The sequence below is a fragment of the Mus caroli genome, unplaced genomic scaffold (assembly GCF_978045245.1).
Source record: "Mus caroli unplaced genomic scaffold, Mus_caroli_1 scaffold_18, whole genome shotgun sequence".
Classification (NCBI taxonomy): Eukaryota; Metazoa; Chordata; class Mammalia; order Rodentia; family Muridae; genus Mus; species Mus caroli.
The window spans coordinates 23,384,206-23,402,346 of NW_028227273.1; the positions used below are offsets into that span (position 1 = coordinate 23,384,206).

Sequence of the window (18,141 nt, forward strand, 5' to 3'; positions counted from 1 at the left end):
TTTTCTGGTATTATATTCTGTCTGTATTATAAGTAGAGCTTTGACACCCATTCATTGTCAGGTCCTAAGTGTCTCTATGAAGAAGATGGATTAAAGCAGAGGAAAATCTTATCCTTTAACCTATTTCATTTCAAACTAAGTGTACTTACTTTCTGTTTAGCACATTGTATCCGATGGATAATAAATTGAACAATACCCCTCTATCATTGTGCCCATGTTCATTTTGAGTTGAATGATAAATTAGCATTTATTATTAAGTAGTTCATCGAGACACAGTTTAAGACCTTTCTCAATATGTTAACAATCAGGGTACGGGCCAGATGTCCTCCCTGCTCTCTGACAGCATTTCACTCCCTATAGCTCCCACTAACCTTGAACTAATGATCTTCATGCCTCACCATCCCAAGTATTAGGATTAAAATCATACAGAGGACAAATGCTAACTAATGTTAACTTACTTCCTCTTTCCTTTCCTGGTCATTTTGTAAGATAGGGTCTCATATAGCTCAGGCTGGCGTCAAATTGGTTCTCTATCCAAGGATGACCCTGAACTCCTGGTCCTCTTCTACTGGTCCCAGATGCTGAGATTATGGGTGTGTGCCACATGCCTGGCTTCCTGTTAGTTTCTTGTGTGTGTTTGGCCCTTTTGCATTTATTACTCTCAGATCTTGAGGGATCTGGTTTACAACTGTCTTCCAGTTGCTTTCTAGGAGACTTGCTCCACCTCTACCCTTCCTATCCAGTAAATGATCAATAAGTTTGCTGGTGGCTTTAAGTGCACACTGGATCAAGTATTGTTTCATCTATTGACTTAGTTATAGAACATATGATATGACTAAGAGTGTAAAGGGAACAGGTGCAAAGACTACTTGAACCAGATTAGCTATCGATTCAGTTTAAGACAATCTGTATTGGGGCAGGGTGGAGGGAGGAAGAGATGGAATTTCTCTGAATAACCATGGCTGCTCTGAAACTCACTCTGTAGACCAGGCTGCCCTCCAGCTCAGAGATTCACCTGCCTATGCCTCTGAGTGCTAGGATTAAAGGTGTGCACCACCACTACCTTGTGATCATCCATATTTTCAAATTCCTATTTGCTATTCCACTCTCTCCCTTACATCTGCTAGTCTCTGCAAACACAGTGCTCATTTACTGTCCTGAACATATGTTATTTGTTCTGGAAATCTCTTACCAACTTTCTCTTACACAGAGAGAATTCTGTAGCCTATTCATTTGTTTGTCGAAGACAGGGTTCCTTCTCTATAGCGTTGGCTGGCTTAGAACCTAGAGTAATCCTCTGTCCTTAACCTCCAGAGTTCCGAGTTTATAGTTCTGTAATCTTTTGTTCTCTTAAATATTGCTCATATAGCATATTCCTGCTCACATTATTGACCCTTGTCACCTGCTCTGTTTATTTTTTGGCTCTGGGCTTGAACATATTGTCCAGTAACTGCCAAACATGCTCTCCCACTGAGTGCTATCTTTAGCCCTGATTATATTTTTGTTAAGTATAGGCATAATGTTATTGTGAACTGTGTAAAGATTATCCTTGTATTATTCAACTGTTGATTTCTCTGCCTCCATATCTGGTTGCAATCCAGACATGACATTATAGTGCTTATCTTCTAAGAACCTCCTGTCTCAGTGTTGTGTAAGCATTGCTCCCCATTTATTCTCTAATCTGTCAATAAGGCTGATCAGCCAATGGCCAAGCAGAGGAGATTATAGGGCTGGATTTCTGATTCCAGCCAAGGAAGGGGAGAGAGAAAAGGAGAAGGGGGAAGGGAAAAGGAGATGGGAGGAGAGGGAGAGGAAGAGAGGGGAAGGGAGGGAAAGATTTGTCTAGAGGAGAGGGTCTAGGAGAGGCCGTGGAAAGACACCTGGAGCAGAGAGAGCCAGATGAACACTAAACTGCAAGTATCTTGGGGATTTGGGCTGGGAGGTAGCCAGATTATTTTAAAGGATTAGAATAGATTAGTAACTGTTCAGCTATTATGTATCAAAAGCTTGATTAAATACATCTTAAAGTCTTTATCTCATTAATTTAAGAGCAAGCTGGAATAAAGAAAAAAAACTTAACACTTTTAAAAGTTACATTAGCAGTTAAGTGCAAAGATTTCAAACATAGGTGATTGCGACCAGAACAGTGAATGACATTATGACACAAAATGAAGTTCAAAAACAGAACTTACTTTTAAGAAAAATTACTTAGTTATAGGTTATCTAACATATAGACTATTCTGTGCCTGTCAATGCCAAAGGTAAGGCTTGTTGTATTTTTCCCTTTATCTTTATTTTAACACCTCGGGTTTGCAGATAGTGTTTGTCCCTGTTTCACTTGGACTAGCAAAGGTGCCCTGAGGCTGAAGCAGCCTAGAGTAACTATAGAAGTGTGTTACAGCTCTGAAGGTATAACCTAAAGGAAAGACCTAAGTGTAGCATATGTAAGGCCCTAGGTTCAAACACCAACACCAAAGCGAAAAGTAGAAAAGTGGGGTCTGGAGAAATAGCTCAGTGGCTACAAACACTTGGCCACCCTTCCTGAGGGCTTGGGTTCAATTCCCAGCACCCACATCAGTAAAATGAATATTAAGCATTTCAAAATGTCTTGGGGTATTGAGCTTTTTCGATGTGATTAGTATAAAGGACTAGCATAGTACTCATAATACCTCTGACTTCTTAAAGAATGTCTGGCACCCCCAAAGTAGTTGACAGTGTTTCCCTCTATCTTGTCAAACTGACATTTTGTTTTTAAAATGTTATAGGTATTTTTGTGTTAAAATTGCTTTTTGGTACATGTTACTTGGAAAGAAACAACAAAAGATATGAAACCATTTTAGCCATGATATTGCACACCTTTAATCCCAGAGGCAGGTAGATTTTTATGAGTTTGAGGCCAATCTGGTCTATGTAGTGAGTTTGAGCCACCCAGTATTACACAATGAGACCATGTATTTTAAAAAAAAAGAAAAAAAAAAGAAGAAGAAGAAGAAGAAGAAGAAGAAGAAGGAGGAGGAGGAGGAGGAGGAGGAGGAGGAGGAGGAGGAGGAGGAGGAGAAGGGAAAGGAGGTTAGGATGGATGGAAAAAAGGAAGTTGTTTTCTTTTGTTTGAAAGGTGGAACAGTGATCACATAAATTGTAACATAAAGACCTGGAGCCAAGACCAGCTCCTTGTGTGTCTTTCTTGTAAAATGTTGGAATGAGTTTTTGGTGACTATAGACCATCAAGTGACATCTCTCCAGTGTATCCCACCCCCCCCCCTTTTAAAAAGGAAATGGACATGGACATTTAGCCCCAAAAGGCTTCCAGCTGGGGCTCTTCAGCCTTGACCTGAGTGCTGTTCCCAAGGCATTCCTTCCATACCTAGCAATAGTTTTTCTTTATATTGTTTGCCCTCTGACACTAACAAAGGCTTTTAGGGTTAACCTTAAGATTCACAAGAAAACTATTGGATAAATATTTATTCCCTCCTCTAAGCGATGGTGGCGCACGCCTTTAATCCCAGTTTTCAGGAGGCAGAGGCAGGTGGATCTCCGGAAGTTCCAGGACAGCCAGAACTACATAGTGAGACCCTGTCTCAAGAAACAAAACAAAACAAAACAAAAAAATTGTTGCTTCCTAAAATGGACCTATAAATCCTAAATTGGGAATTTCATCACTAAACAGGTAATAGCACAGTCCTTCTACACCTTCACTACATCAGTGCCTTACTTTTGTTTATAATCACTCAAAGGCTTGCTTTAGTTTTTTTTTAATACATTTATTCTCTCTTCCTTTCTTGCTCTCTCCCTCCCCTTCTTTCCTTCTCTCCCTCTCCCCCTAACCCCTCACTCCCTGTGTATGTGCTTCATACACAATTACATGACCTCCATGTTTCTGTGGAGGTCAGAGGACAGCATGAGGGAGACAGTTCTTGCCTTCCACCCAGAACTGAACTCAGGCCATCAGGCTTAGCAGCAAGCCCTTACCCACTGACACATGCCCTGCCTCAGTTTTTTCAGATAGTGACTAGGAAGCCCCTTACTCCCTGCATTCACTCCAGTCCCCTAGTGGGTGCCAAGGCCTAGAATCTATCTACATGCTGCAATGATATCTACAGGGGCTGCTCAAAAGAAAACACAATGATTTCTCTTCTGTTTTCTGAAATACAGGTTCAAATTATTAAAACTTGCTCCTAACATATTCTACAAGCATTCCAGAAGGAACTTGGCTCTTGGTATTTCCATCACTCCTTTAGCAGTCTTCTTAAAGACTCCTACCACAGCTTATTTTCACTGATGAAAGCAGAGTTTTATCAAAGGCAGTAGAGTATAATTGGTAAGAATTCAGGCTCCAGTCACCAGACCAGGATTCAAATATTACTCTACAAACCTTATGAGAATTAACATAAGCCTTGGTTTCCTTGTTTGCCATGTGGAGATAACAATACTTAACCTTCAGTGGTAGTGAATATTAAGTGTATTATAAATCGAAGGAGTTTTGTTTTGTTTTGTTTTTTTGGTTTGTCGAGACAGGGTTTCTCTGTGTAGCCCTGGCTGCCCTGGAACTCACTTTGTAGACCAGGCTGGTCTTGAACTCAGAAATCCGCCTGCCTCTGCCTCCTGAGTGCTGGGATTAAAGGCATGTACCACCACGCCCAGCTCAAAGAATGTAAAAGTAAAAAAAAAAAAAAAACCTAAGAGATAGAAGAGGGAGAACAAATGACACTTTATAGTTGAGTCAATAATTAGTCCTATTTATTGTCAAGTATGTGTATGACTAAAAGAATATGCTTGGAGATGTTGAAAAGCAAGAGACTATACTGCCAGTGAAATTTGTTAAGCAAATACTGTGTCCAGTAAAAGGAACAGGAGCTATGCTCTACTGCCAAGGGACTAGAGCAGTGGTTTTCAACCCCAAACAACCATCAGAAAACACAAATATTTATATTAGGATTTATAACAGCAAAATTATAGTTATGAAGTAATAACAAAAATAATTCTATGGTTGGGAGTCACCACAACATGAGGAACTGTGTTACAATGTCACAGCATTAGGAAGGTTGAAAACCACTGGACTGGAGTTTAGTTCCCCTTTTAGTGATGCTTCAGTAGTCATTGTCCTTCTCATAGGAATATGGTAAAGATAAACTAGTAAAAATCTGACCGATGTAGGTCTGTTTTTTTTTTCTATGATATAAGAGTCTACAAAAAATCTGTTTTTTTTTTTTTTCCTTTTTCTGTTTCTGTTTTGTTTTCGACAAGATTTCTCTGTAGTCCTGGCTGTCCTGGAACTCATTGTGCAGACCAGGCTGGCCTCAAACTCAGAAATTCTCCTGCCTCTGCCTCTCAAGTTCTGAGATTAAAGGTGTGTGTGCCGCTACTGCCTAGTGAAATCTATTTTTCAAATGAGGGAAATCTGTAAGGAGTGAACAGGATCCCATTGCAGAGTACGTTAGTACTGTTTCAAATCTAGCAAAGAAATGACAGGGAAATACTACACATAAAAATAATTTGAAAATTATGGCATAGTTTGTATTTATGGTTAATTATTTTCTAGTTAATATATCATTGTTCTAAGCAATTATTTAGAACTCAACAATGATATATGCAAATAAATTACACATATCACAATAAGGTTTTCAAACACTAAATGACATAGGAAAATGATTTATAGTAAATAAAAAAAGCTAGCCTGGCTAAAATATGGCCTAATTTTGTTAGAAATAGAAAAGTATATAGAAGAAACCAATAGTTGGATGGTGATTAGAAGTAAATTTATTTTCTTGAAAACATTTTTAAATAAAATAAACATGTCATAGAAACCCTTCAAGCCTTAATAGTTGGACCTCGTAGCATAGTGAGATGAAGTTTAATATATGTTACAATCCTTTTTAATGTGTGTAGGCTACCACAACATGGGTATAGATAGGATAAAAAGTGGTAACTTGAAGGGGGAAAACTTTCAATACAAATTTAACTCAGTTATGTAAATTATGCATCCCTGCCTGTAAGGTCTAACTAGATAAAGAACATGCATTAGTCTAACTCTACCATTAAATCATACCTTGAGAATAGGTATTAGCTTGAGAAGGTTCACCTGTCATGTCCACTGATAATGCATTGTGTAATTCCTGAGAACCTTTTTCCATTAGCTCTACTGTGTCACTGGAGGAGGAGGAGGATGAAGACAGTCCCAGTCTCACGTATCTTCCCTTTTTACCACACAGTGAGCAATCCACTGGTGTAGCACTAGGTCCCCTGGGCAGGTGAACCTCATCTCTGTTGTAGTTCCTAACCGCTCCACTGTGATGCACAGACCGCTCTCGTTGCCAGATGTAATGGGTTGGTGCAATGGCCATGACCTATAGTGAAAAGGTTACTTTGTGAATTTAATAACGTTTTAAAATTGAGTAAAGTACAGAAATTGTAAAATAACAGCCAAATTACCTAAAAAAGGAAAAAAAGAAAGGCAGTTGTGGTGTACACCTTTAATCCCAACAGAGAGGCAGGTGAATCTCTGAGTTCTCGGCTGGTCTGGTCTACAGAATTGAGCTTAAGGGCTACACAGAGAAATCCTGTCTTAGGGGAAAAAAAAAAAACAGACAAAAAACAGCCCCTCCCAGAACAATAGAAACACTTAAGTTAAAACTTTAAATCAGCAACATCAGGTCATCCATAGCAGCATTTTCTGTAGAGTGATTTCTTGGATCATTAATATTAATATTGACAAAGTATCTAAATTAGTTCAAGTAGATAATATAAATGACGCAACCTTTTCAGTTACTGTTTATTTAGTCAGTCAGTTTGGTTTTTTTGAGATAAGGTCCTCTACGCAGACCTGGCTGTCTTCAAACTCAGTCTCTGCCTTTGATTGCTGGGATTAATGGAGCGTAGCAGGGTATTTATTTTTAAAATTTCAAATATTTCTAAGTCTAAGAAAGATAATATAGTATAAAACATTATATAATTCTTAACTTTTGTATATGTTGTTAAAAATAGGCTCTTAACTATGTTAGGCTAATCTTAAAATATTTACAGTTATATCAAGGGATGTGTATTTTTTAAAAACATGTAGATTAATTTCTTTGTTCTTCAGTTTCCTTATTTGTTACACAGAGACTAGAGTATATTTTTAGAAAGTTAGGAGGAAAAGATACATTTTATAAAGCACTTAAGATTTCTATCAGGCCTTGTCATAAGGTTTTTAAATCAAGCGTGGACTTTAGTTGTAGACTTTTTTTTTTTTTGTTGTTTGAGACAGGGTTTCTCTGTATAGCCCTGGCTGTCCTGGAACTCACTTTGTAGACCAGGCTGGCCTCGAACTCAGAAATCCGCCTGCCTCTGCCTCCCGAGTGCTGGGATTAAAGGCGTGCGCCACCACGCCCGGCCCAGTTGTAGACTTTCTTATCCTGGTTCTACCACTTGTTGACTATCTATGCTACAGAGCAAATTATTTAACCTTTCTGAGGTTCTGTTACTTCATTGATAAAATGGGGTTGCTAACTACTACAAATAATGTTTTGAGATTCAATATTACATGTAAAATCCTTACCACATAATTAGCATCTGGCAAATGATAGCCATTTAAGAAGTCAAGCTAAGGAAAAGTATGATGTATTGACCTTATGAAATCCAAAACATCAATGAGATTTAAGTCAAAGTCTTTAGCTGTAGTTATCAATGATGCACAGGAAGTGATAAGTTATAATAATCCTAAAATGAAAGCCAAACAGTTATACTATTTGCCTAAACTAGTGATTTCTTAAAAAATGTTTAAAAATTCTGAAAGTTTAGAGCTATATTGGGGACCTGGGAAGGACAAGAGAAGGCAGCATTAGAGGAGCTGTTTTAGGAGTGTATGTATAAGGACTTATGTATGTTTTTGATGAGAAAGAACTCTTTTTTGTTGTTATGTTTTAAGACATATCTGTGTATCTCTGGTTGTCCTAGAACTTGCTCTGTAAACCAAGCTGGTCTTGAACTCAGAGAAGAGACCACTGCCTTCAAGAAAGAGCCCTTAATATGAAAGTAAAAATTTATTAGATTATTTGGCAAATGGTGGTATTATGCCTTTGCAAAGCAAGTGCTATGCCATTGAGCCATATCACACGTCTCCATGCAAGTTTCTTAAATTTATATAAGCACACATATAAAAATATATTATAAATCTATAAAATAATAAATATATATAATATTCATATATATGTATATACATACATACACACACACATGAAGATGGAATGGTATGGGAAAGAGAGAAACTATGATTCAGATAGCCCCAGATGGCTTTGCACTCAGTATATGGCTAAGGATGACCTTCAATTTCTGATCTCCTTGTCCACCTACTAAGTGCTACAATTACAGGTGTTTATTATCACCATGCCCCTTTTATGGGGTGCTAGGGATCAAACATGGCATTGGGCATGCTAGGAAGGCACCCTACACTTTTAGCTCATAAGTATAGTTTAGGATTGAATTTGTTTATAAGTCAGTTATATTCATTAAGTTTTCAACTAAAACCATTAAATGAGATTTCATACATAAAATTAGAATGGTAACTAAAAACATTGGAATGCTTTAAGTGAGGGCTTAATGGACCGTCTTGGAAGGAACATGGAAGACTTTGTTGCTGTGAGTGATCTGAGCTGTGTTGACCTGGCCCAGGAGGTTTCAGTGGAGAATAATTTCAGTGTGTGGCCTAGAGACTGGTTTGTGGTATTTTGGTGGAAGATGTGCCTGATTTTTGCCCTTGTCTGAAGAGTCTGCCTGAGTAGAAGGTGAAGAGACAAAGGGAGTCTCAGAAACACCCATCATAGACTTTGTTCTCTGGTTAAGTCTCATGAAGAAAGCTGAGAAAGGGTAAATATAAACTATATGGTTCAAACATTAAAGGGGCACCAGGAAGTGAATTAGAGCTGAATCCTGTGTTCAAGGATATTAAATTGAATTAAGGGAGTTAGTGACCTTGGGGCAAGATTCCACCCAGCTAAATTTAGGTATGGTAATATAAGCCTTTAATCTCATATATATATATATATATAAGCTATACATCTCTATAAAAATCTAAGATACAAAAAGTGGTATTTGTGGTTTTGAGCCCTGTAAAGTAATAAGACGGAAAGGGAAATTAAAAGGATAAAAATAACAAAAAGAAGTAAAAGTATTCATATTTCCAGATATGCTATAGCCAGCTTACTACTAAGTCATGACAATTAGAATTTTGTAGCATTTCTAACACTGGCGTCACTTCTGAAGCACTGCAATCTCTTTTGCATACCTTCATTGTTTTATTCTGCCCAATACTATTGCTTCCTAATTTATCAATGTGAAATAAAGTAGTAGTTAACAGAAGTTAGCTATGATGTTACTGTAGCAACTCTACCAGAGTGCACAAAGCAGCATAAAGAAAAATCTTTCCCTCTAAACAACTGCTATCCTCTGTGGTATTTGAAAGGCAGGGGGATTGAGTCTCTCTCAGTGGATAGGCACCCTCTCTAATATGTGGACCAGTGTAGAAATTAAGCCATCGCGAATGTAAATTAATTCCACTACAAAGGAACATGTCTAAAAAGTAATAATGTAAGAAGCCAAGTTCAGAATTGGTAGGGAAATAGTCTTCATTCTTTCCAGAGAAGCCATTTACACACACACACACACATACACACACACACACACCACACACACCACACACATACACACACACACACACACAGTGTGTGTGTATATATGTATGTATATGTATATATAGAAAGTGTGTATTTTTTATTTGCATACAATTATTGACCATCTTTCTTCCAACAAGTATTCAAGGGAGCTGAACACACTAAGGGGATGGGGTTAGAGAGGGAGTTCAGCTGTTAAGAACACTTGTTGCCCTCTCAGTGGACCTGGATTGGGTTCCAGAGCACTTAATGCTTTCTTCTGATGTGGGCACCAGGCACACATGTGGTATGCATACACACTTACATACATATGTGCAGGTAAAATACTCATATACGTTAATCTAAAAAAAATTTTTAAAATAATTCATTAAACTGGATCCAAAGAGAAAATAGAGCTCAAGTGAGAAAAAGCAGACATAGTGTAATAGAATACCGCACAGTTAATATTGTTATTGACAATAGTTCTAGAAAATAGTTCTAAAAAAAAAAATAGTGGGCCAGGCATGGTGGCACATGCTTTAATCCCAGCACTCAGGAGGCAGAGACAGGAGGATCTCTGTAAATTCTAGGCCAGCGTGGCCTATGTAGTAAGTAAGTTCCTGAACAGCCAAGGCTATGTAGAGAGACCCTATCTAAAGAAGAAAAAAAAAAGAAAGAAAGAAAAGAACAAGAAACAAATCACAAAACTCAGTATTACCTAAAAAGGGAGCATATGTTCTTTAACAATAGTAACAGAAAGACAAGTCATAATTTAATGACACTTTTTTTTTAAAATCTGAGAAATAGAATAGTTATGCTTTTTAATTCCCCAGATAAGATACAAATGAATTTTCTAAGTTACTATTGAAAAGTTTATATGGAAGCAAGATATCAGAGAAAACAGAACAGTGAGAAGTCATTACATATGCAGCCAGTCAAGATGTGGCTCTGGTACTTCTTTGTGTGGGCTTAAGTAAATCCTAATATCCTTGGGCCCCTGGTCTCATCAGCTATAAAGGAAAAGTGCCTCCATCCTCAAGAGACATCTTTGTGAGGATAAGCAATGCATATTGAGTCATAATATAGTCTTAGTTCCTTTTCTATTGCTGGAATAAAACATTATGAACAAGTGTTCAGTTGGGGACCCACAGTTGCAGAGGGACAGAGTCCATGACCATCATGGCCACAGGCAGACAAGAAAGATACTCGAGCAGGCACTAGGAGCTCACACGTCCATCCACTAACACGAGGCAGTGAGGGTTAACTGGAAATAGCACTGGGTTTTGAAGCCTCAATGCTGTACCAGTGACACACCTCCTCCAACAAGACCACACTTCCTAATCCAAATTCCAAAACATTTCCACTAACTGGAGACTAATGCTCAAACTTAAAAGCCTATGGGGGCCATACTAATTCAAATACTATAAATTTGAATACCACAAATACTATGCAAATACATATTACTATTATAAGCACATTGGTAGCTACTATTCCACTTTAACTTAATTTTAGAATATAAGGCTAAAGATTATTTTGACTGACAGTATGCTAGTACTAGGATTTCAGTAACAAATGTTTAGGATGCCTAATTTCTAACAACATATCTTACTACTTAGCCTCAAAGTATTCAAACCTATGTGGATTTAAGCCAGACAAAATTCCAGCACTCAGAGGTAAACACAAAGTCCCACCTCAAACCAAGAGGATCCTTGTAGTTGATGCTTACTGGGAAAGAGGGGGTCATTTTTCTCCATTTGAATGTCACTGGGTGTATCAGCCACAGTTAGGGCTGCAATAGAGAGTGACCAGTGTGCTGGGCAGTGGTGACGCATGCCTTTAATCCCAGCACTCGGGAGTCAGAGGCAGGAGGATCTCTGAGTTCAAGGCCAGCCTGGTCTACAGAGTGAGTTCCAGGACAGCCAGGGTTACAGAGAAACCCTGTCTCAAAACCACCACCACCCCCCAAAAAAAACAAAAGAGAGAGAAAGACCAGTGCAAAGATCCCCATGCCTACAAAAAGAAAGAAAAAAAAAAAGAAAAGAATGAAAGAAAAAGGAAAAGAAAAAGTCAGAAGTAGTGGTTCACGCCTTTAATCCCAGCAGAGGCAGGCAGTTCTCTGTGAGTTTGAGGCCAGCCTGTTCTACAAAAGAGAGTGACAGGACAGCCAGGGATACACAGAGAAAGCCTGTCTTGAAAAACAAAAAACAAAAAGATCCCCATGTTTTCCATTAAGAATGGCAAGTGCAAAGATCCTACACTGTGAATATGCCTGGCTCAGTTGAGAGCAGTAAGGAGGCTGATGTCGCTGGAAGGAAGACTGCATACAGTGGGTTAGAAAAGAACACAATGGAGAAGCAAGTGAGAAAGGAGGTACAGATGGCAAGGCCAATGTTGTCTTATACCCTATAAAAGGTGGGAAGCTACTGAGATTTGCTTGGCGTGGGGACTGGAGAGAAGGACCAGTGTTTAAGAGCACTGAACTGATCTTCCAGTACTCGGTTTTATTCCCAGCACCCACCTGATGGCTTGCAACAGTCTACAACTCTAGTCCCAGGAGTTCTGATGCTCTCTTCTAGGGTCTGTGGGCACCAGGTATGTATGTAAAATACCTATACAAACACAACTTAAAAAGAACTCACTGTATGGAGGCTTAACAAATGATGACTTTCACAGTTATATAAAGAGCAGCCTATAGGAGGGAAGATTATGAAACCCTGTTGCTTTTGTTTTAAGGAACTAGGGATTGAACCCAAGGCTGTGTGGATGCTTGGCAAACCCTCTACCACTAAGGTACATTCTATGTTCAGAAGACACTGTTTGCAAAGTTATGACAATTAAGGCAACCAGTGATAAATGTGGTAGAAATGCTAGAAATAGTAGGATGCTACAGTTTTTAAATGTAAATTTTATTTTTTATGTGTAAGGGTGTTTGGCTGCATGTGTGCCTGCACCACTTGTATGTCTAGTGTTGGTGCCCACATAGGTCAGAAAGGGGCATCAGATCCCCAGAAACTGGAGTTACAGACAGTTGTGAGAAGCCATGAAATTGAACTAGGAGCCTCTGGGAGAGCAGACCTGCTTTTAGCCATTTAGCCATCTCTCGAGCCTCCTGAATAGTTTTGAAGGCAAGGATATAAGGGGGAAGAAAAGGCCAAAGATACAGTTTTGTGACATGAGCAATTAGAAGGATGGAGCTGCTCTTTACTAATATATAGAAGACTGTAAAAAAGCAAGTTTGTTGGTTTGTGTATAGGAATCAGGAATAGACTTTTACACATGCCAAGTTTAAGGGTTCAGTCAGACCATGGAATAAACAAGCAATCTGATATGCAGATCTGCACTTAGAAGATACCTCTAGATCTCTATGTTCAAGTCTTCTGAAAATATTTTTATGTGTATGAGCACATGCCTCTAGGGGCCACTGTTAGGAGTTAGATTCCTAGGAGTTGGAGTTGCAGGGGGTTATGAGCTACCAGATATGTGTGCTGGGAACTGAACTCTGGTCTTCTGGATGACGAGCAAGTGGTTTTAAAGTGCTGAGCCGTCTCTCCAGTCCCTCATAGTTAATGTGTTGAAGATGAACAAGATCATTACTAAGTTAATTCCAGTCAAGGCAAGAAAAGTTCTCAGGACTGAGCTCTCAGACACCTTAATAAGGCTAGCGAGATGAAAGGGGGCTGACACAAGAAGTGGGGAAACCCTCAATCCCAATATTCACTGAAGCACATGAAGGCAAGGTAGCAGAGAAATAAGTGTGCCAAATGCTGCTAAGGTGAGGACTGAAAACTAAAAGCTAGTGTATGCTTTGGCAACATAAAGCTATCAGGAGGCTTTGACAACGTTCTGCTGAACAGTAGAGAAAAGGCATTACATGACAACAGTTCTAAAGAGAATGAGGAGACCAGAACAGAAGCAGAGTAGCAGGGACTTGGGAAAGACTAGAGTGTTTAAATAGAGCCCTCTGTCATTCTCAAAGTTGGCAATTGCTATGTAATGGCCATTGATTTCTTCTTGAGACAGGGTCACACTATTTATATAGTCCAAGTTGACCTTGAACTTTAGATCCCTCTGCCTCAGTCGCCTGAGTACTGAGATTACAGGAATGGACTACAACATTGACCCAAGTAGAGACATATCAAAGGCACACAAGCAGTAGAGAGAGCCATAACTTACAGGGTTCTTTCAATATCATGTAACTGGATTGAGTTCAGTTTGGATGACAGTACATTAATTTTAGAGTCCTTGTATATGCAACTTTTATCTTTTCCCATTGAATTTAACTTTGTATAGTCTTGGCCTGCTATATAGTCTTTCTTTTATTTTCTGCCCTCTGTTATTTCTGAATCCTTGCAGTTCCTCCAAGAGTCAATAATCCACATTTAAATATGCATAATTGTATCTTCTCTTATTAACAATTATAATTAACAACACTAATTCTGGGGAAAATTCTGTGACATGCGGCTAACGTCTTTACTCAAGTTCAAAATCAGTTCATCAGTTTGGGCTCTTTTGTTCTATGGTTATTTAGCTGGGTAGGATTTAATTACAGAATTATCTAGTTTACATTTCTCAAAGTTCTGAAACAGTAATACAAGAGTTGACAATAATTGTTGCTTTCACTTGATTTTACTCTATAACTTTTGTTGTTTAAAATACTAATAAAAACATTTGGTTAAAATAACTTACTTATAAATAAAAGTATCTTAATAAACTCTGACATTAAGAAAACAATGTGCTGGGGAAGGTACATACCTTTAGTCCCATGTATTAGGAGACAAAGACACTATGATCTCTGTGAGCTAGCCTAGTCTACATAGACAGTTCTAGGACAGCCAGGGCTATAGAGGCCCTGTCTCAAATGATATTTAAGAAAATTAAATTTAAAAAAGAAAACAATGTATTTTTAAAACTTTTATCTGCATTTATTGTATGCTGAATTTATTCCCATGCCATACGTTTTTGTTGCTTCAGTTTCTTCTGGGATATCTTTTTCTTTTTGTGCAACCTCCTCTTCTGGTTTTGGGACAATTTGTTCCTTTTCAGTGAAGATCATCTCACCAAGGCAGGGAAAGCTCATATATCCAGCCATAAGCTCTGGGAGTTTGTCCACACCTTAGGTGCTTTGTTCACGGGGTATGTTCAACGACTGGAGAATCTACATCTAAACACTTAAGTTCAGCATTACTCTATGGACTTTTAAGCATGTGCAGCAAGTATTCAGGACTCATTTTTGACCACCGACCCTGTGTCCATCACCACAGTTTAGCCTGGGCACACCTACCAACTCTACCATTTATACTGCTGAATACTGCTTCTTTAAAGTGACATCTTTGAGATACTTGGTTACTTTTCAGATATGATACCCTTGATGGCCTGGGCAGTTCAATGGATGTTCTTAGAGTGAGGAAGATTTGACCTCTTGATTTGCATGATTTTGTCGGGTTTCTGGGTTAAGAGAGTAGCAGAGCATCCTCAGAAGTCCCTGGCCGCTTACAGGAAGAGGAAGTGGGAGGGTTACTGGGAGAATTCATGAGACCTCAACTTCTCGCAAAAGAATATATTTTTTGAGAAAAGAGGTATGGATTTTAGACATATTTAAATTTATTTAATTTATATAACCATGCTGTTGGCGTCAATGTTGAAAACTTGAAAATTCATATACTTTAGTGGAGATTATTATTCAACTCTAGTTTTATAATAAGATGCTTTAGTATATCCACAAACATTTTACCAAGATACTGGTGATCTTTTAGATGGGAGGAGGGGGACACTACAATAAGAATAATATAGAAGTAGTCTGTTCTGAAAATGGATGTTACAATTTTGAATAAATGTGATAAAATTCAAACAGAAACAAAATATAAAAGTTGCAGTCATAATAATGACCGAGGCTAGTGGTCTCCATACATAGAGAAAGACAGACATAGATCATTAAAAACTAAATAGGAGGTCATAGTGGCATGATATACTTTTATCCTAAAACTGAAGGGAACAGAATAGGACTGTGAGTTCCAAGGCAGGCTGGGATAATTGCAGGAATCTATCTCCAAATAAGGAAGAAAAAAACAAAACAAAACTAAAATAAATAAATCAAGGAAAAGTATATAAACGACGATAGATTATAAAAAGTGATTTTAAAAACTCACCTCTTCACAGCATCGCCTGCTTACAATAGCCCTATAGTCAATTCTGTCCCAGAGTTGGTCCCTTAACTTTAAGAAATTAGGGAACAGTTTTCTCCAGTTTTTCCCTAAAGCCCATGGAAAAATTTCATACTTGGCTTCTTCTTCATCTTCTTCAACTGTATTAGCCAGATACCTAACAAAGTGGATCAACAATCCAAAACAGATATGGGTAAGGGCAAGAACAATAGATAATAATAATAATAATAAAAGAAAGTCTTACCAATACATAAAGGATACTCATATCTAAAATGCATAACAGAAGCAGTGATACAATGAATTGTATACCTTGTTGCACCTTCTAGGTGTTTCTGTAATCCTATAAATGTTGAACTTTGTTCTGGGATGCAAATAAGTTACATTGAAACAATCTCTTTTGAGGTTTTTCTGACTTTGTAGATGAATCTGTAACAGCATTCAATCTGGACCTAATTAGCTCCTTCCCAAATCAAGACTTTTCTAGACTATTTTTCTTACTATTCCAGGAACTGTGGCTTTTTACCCTGGCTGAGGAGAACTGTTTATAATTCTAGATGAATTGTAAGGCAGGTATTCTCTTTTTTTAAACTTTCTTTGGGCTATCTTCAAACAGCTCCCTCATACACATTTGGAAGTTAGTATTTTGCCAAATACTTGAGGGGGACCAGACATAAAAAGCAGCAGAAAAACACAAACCATGATGAGGAGAATAATCAATCAAAGCCAACCCAAAACTGATACATAGGAGGACATCAAAACATTTATAACTTTTTATATAATAATTTATCCTTATTTTATGTTTGTTAAACCATATGTTATGTTTATGTATGTTATGTTTTGCCTGCATGTGTGTCTGTTTGAGGGCGTCAGATCTACTGGAACTGGAATTACAGACAGATGTGAGCTGTCATGTGGGTGCTGGGAATTGAACTCAGGACCTCTGGAAGAGCAGCCAGTGCTCTTAACCCCTGAGCCATCTCTCCACCCCCTTACTATAACTATACTTTATACTCAAAAAAGTAGATAAATTGAAACGTACTTGTAGTTGAATAATAAATGAATAAGAAACAAGAAACCACACGAAACTTATATGATGGCACACCATAGCTGAATTGCTCAAAAATATTGATAAAAATCTTTAAAAGCAGTCAGAAAAGAAAGACATATTAAGCTAGTGTGTTAGCACACATCTCTAATCCCAGGACTTGAGGAGTCCAGACAGTGGAATCATGAGTTCAAAGCTATCCTTAGCTATATAGTGAGTTTGATTCCAGACTGGGGCACATGAGACCCTGTTCCACAAAACAAAAATGAGGCAAGATATTAATACACGAATAAAGTTAATAATGGAAGAGATTCCCAATCAGAAACAGTTCAGGCTCCATAAGTCACTTTTACAACAAAAACATTCCAAACACACAAAAAAAAAACAAGACAACATGAGCAGAGCAGAACCCAAAATTTAAACAAAATACAAAAATAATGGTCTATGGGCTGGAGAGATGGCTCCACGGTAAAGAGTGATTGCTGTTCTTGCAGAGGACCTGGCTTCAGTTCCCAGTACCCATATCTGGCACCTCATACCTCTAACTCCAACCCAGAGGATCTCACACCCTCTTCAGACCTTTCCAGCTACCAGCCTGTAAATGAGGCATATAAACTCACACATACTCAAATAAAGATAACTAATATGTTTGTAAAAATAAGGTAATTAAAAAAAAAAAAAAAGGCCAGGCATGGTGGCACACGCCTTTAATCCCAGCACTTGGGAGGCAGAGGCAGGCGGATTTCTGAGTTCGAGGTCAGCCTGGTCTACAGAGTAAGTTCCTGAACAGCCAGGGCTATACAGGGAAACCCTGTCTTAAAAAAAACAAAAAACAGGTAATAAATATATATGAAAAATTAAAAATAGTATACATAAAATATATAACAAACATAACAAAGATTAAATTAGTAATAGTAGATAAATTAAAGAAATATCCAAAATGTAGCTCAGAGAAACAAATATACAAAATGTGTAACATCATGGTGGTTGCCACTGCATTGAGTACTATCAACTATCCATGGGAATCTAACTGCTTCTTTTGTATCCTCCAGGCAAAAGGCTAGAAACAGTCATCGTTGCCTGTGTCAGATCCTGAGTAGCATGAAGCTTATATATGGTTCAAAGTTTCCCACTGAAGATTGACAAGCTACAAGCTACCCTGCAGCAGTGACACCAAACGATAATGTAGTTCCTTAACTCAGGCCGTGACTACAAGATCCTTCATATATACTGCCACTATGCCACTAACCTGGGAGCTCTTTATCTTCCCCTCCTCAGAATCCTATGTCTACTCTCCTGTTCAGAAGGAATG

At 38.2% G+C, this 18,141-nt stretch overlaps 1 protein-coding gene across 3 annotated transcripts in view; it reads right to left on the reverse strand.

Moving 5' to 3' along the window:
* The window catches only part of Spdya (speedy/RINGO cell cycle regulator family member A), a 36,122-nt gene that overhangs the window by 4,437 nt on the left and 13,544 nt on the right, over window positions 1-18,141 (reverse strand). For 2 of the 3 annotated variants that reach the window (XM_085832649.1, XM_021150016.3), the window contains exons 5-6: window positions 15,770-15,941; window positions 6,047-6,344 (exon numbers count right to left, since the gene is read on the reverse strand). In XM_085832649.1, coding sequence (XP_085688775.1) covers window positions 6,047-6,344; window positions 15,770-15,941 — 470 coding nt within the window. The remainder of the gene's footprint in view (window positions 1-6,046; window positions 6,345-15,769; window positions 15,942-18,141) is intronic. The other variant, XM_021150018.3, reaches the window with a different exon arrangement.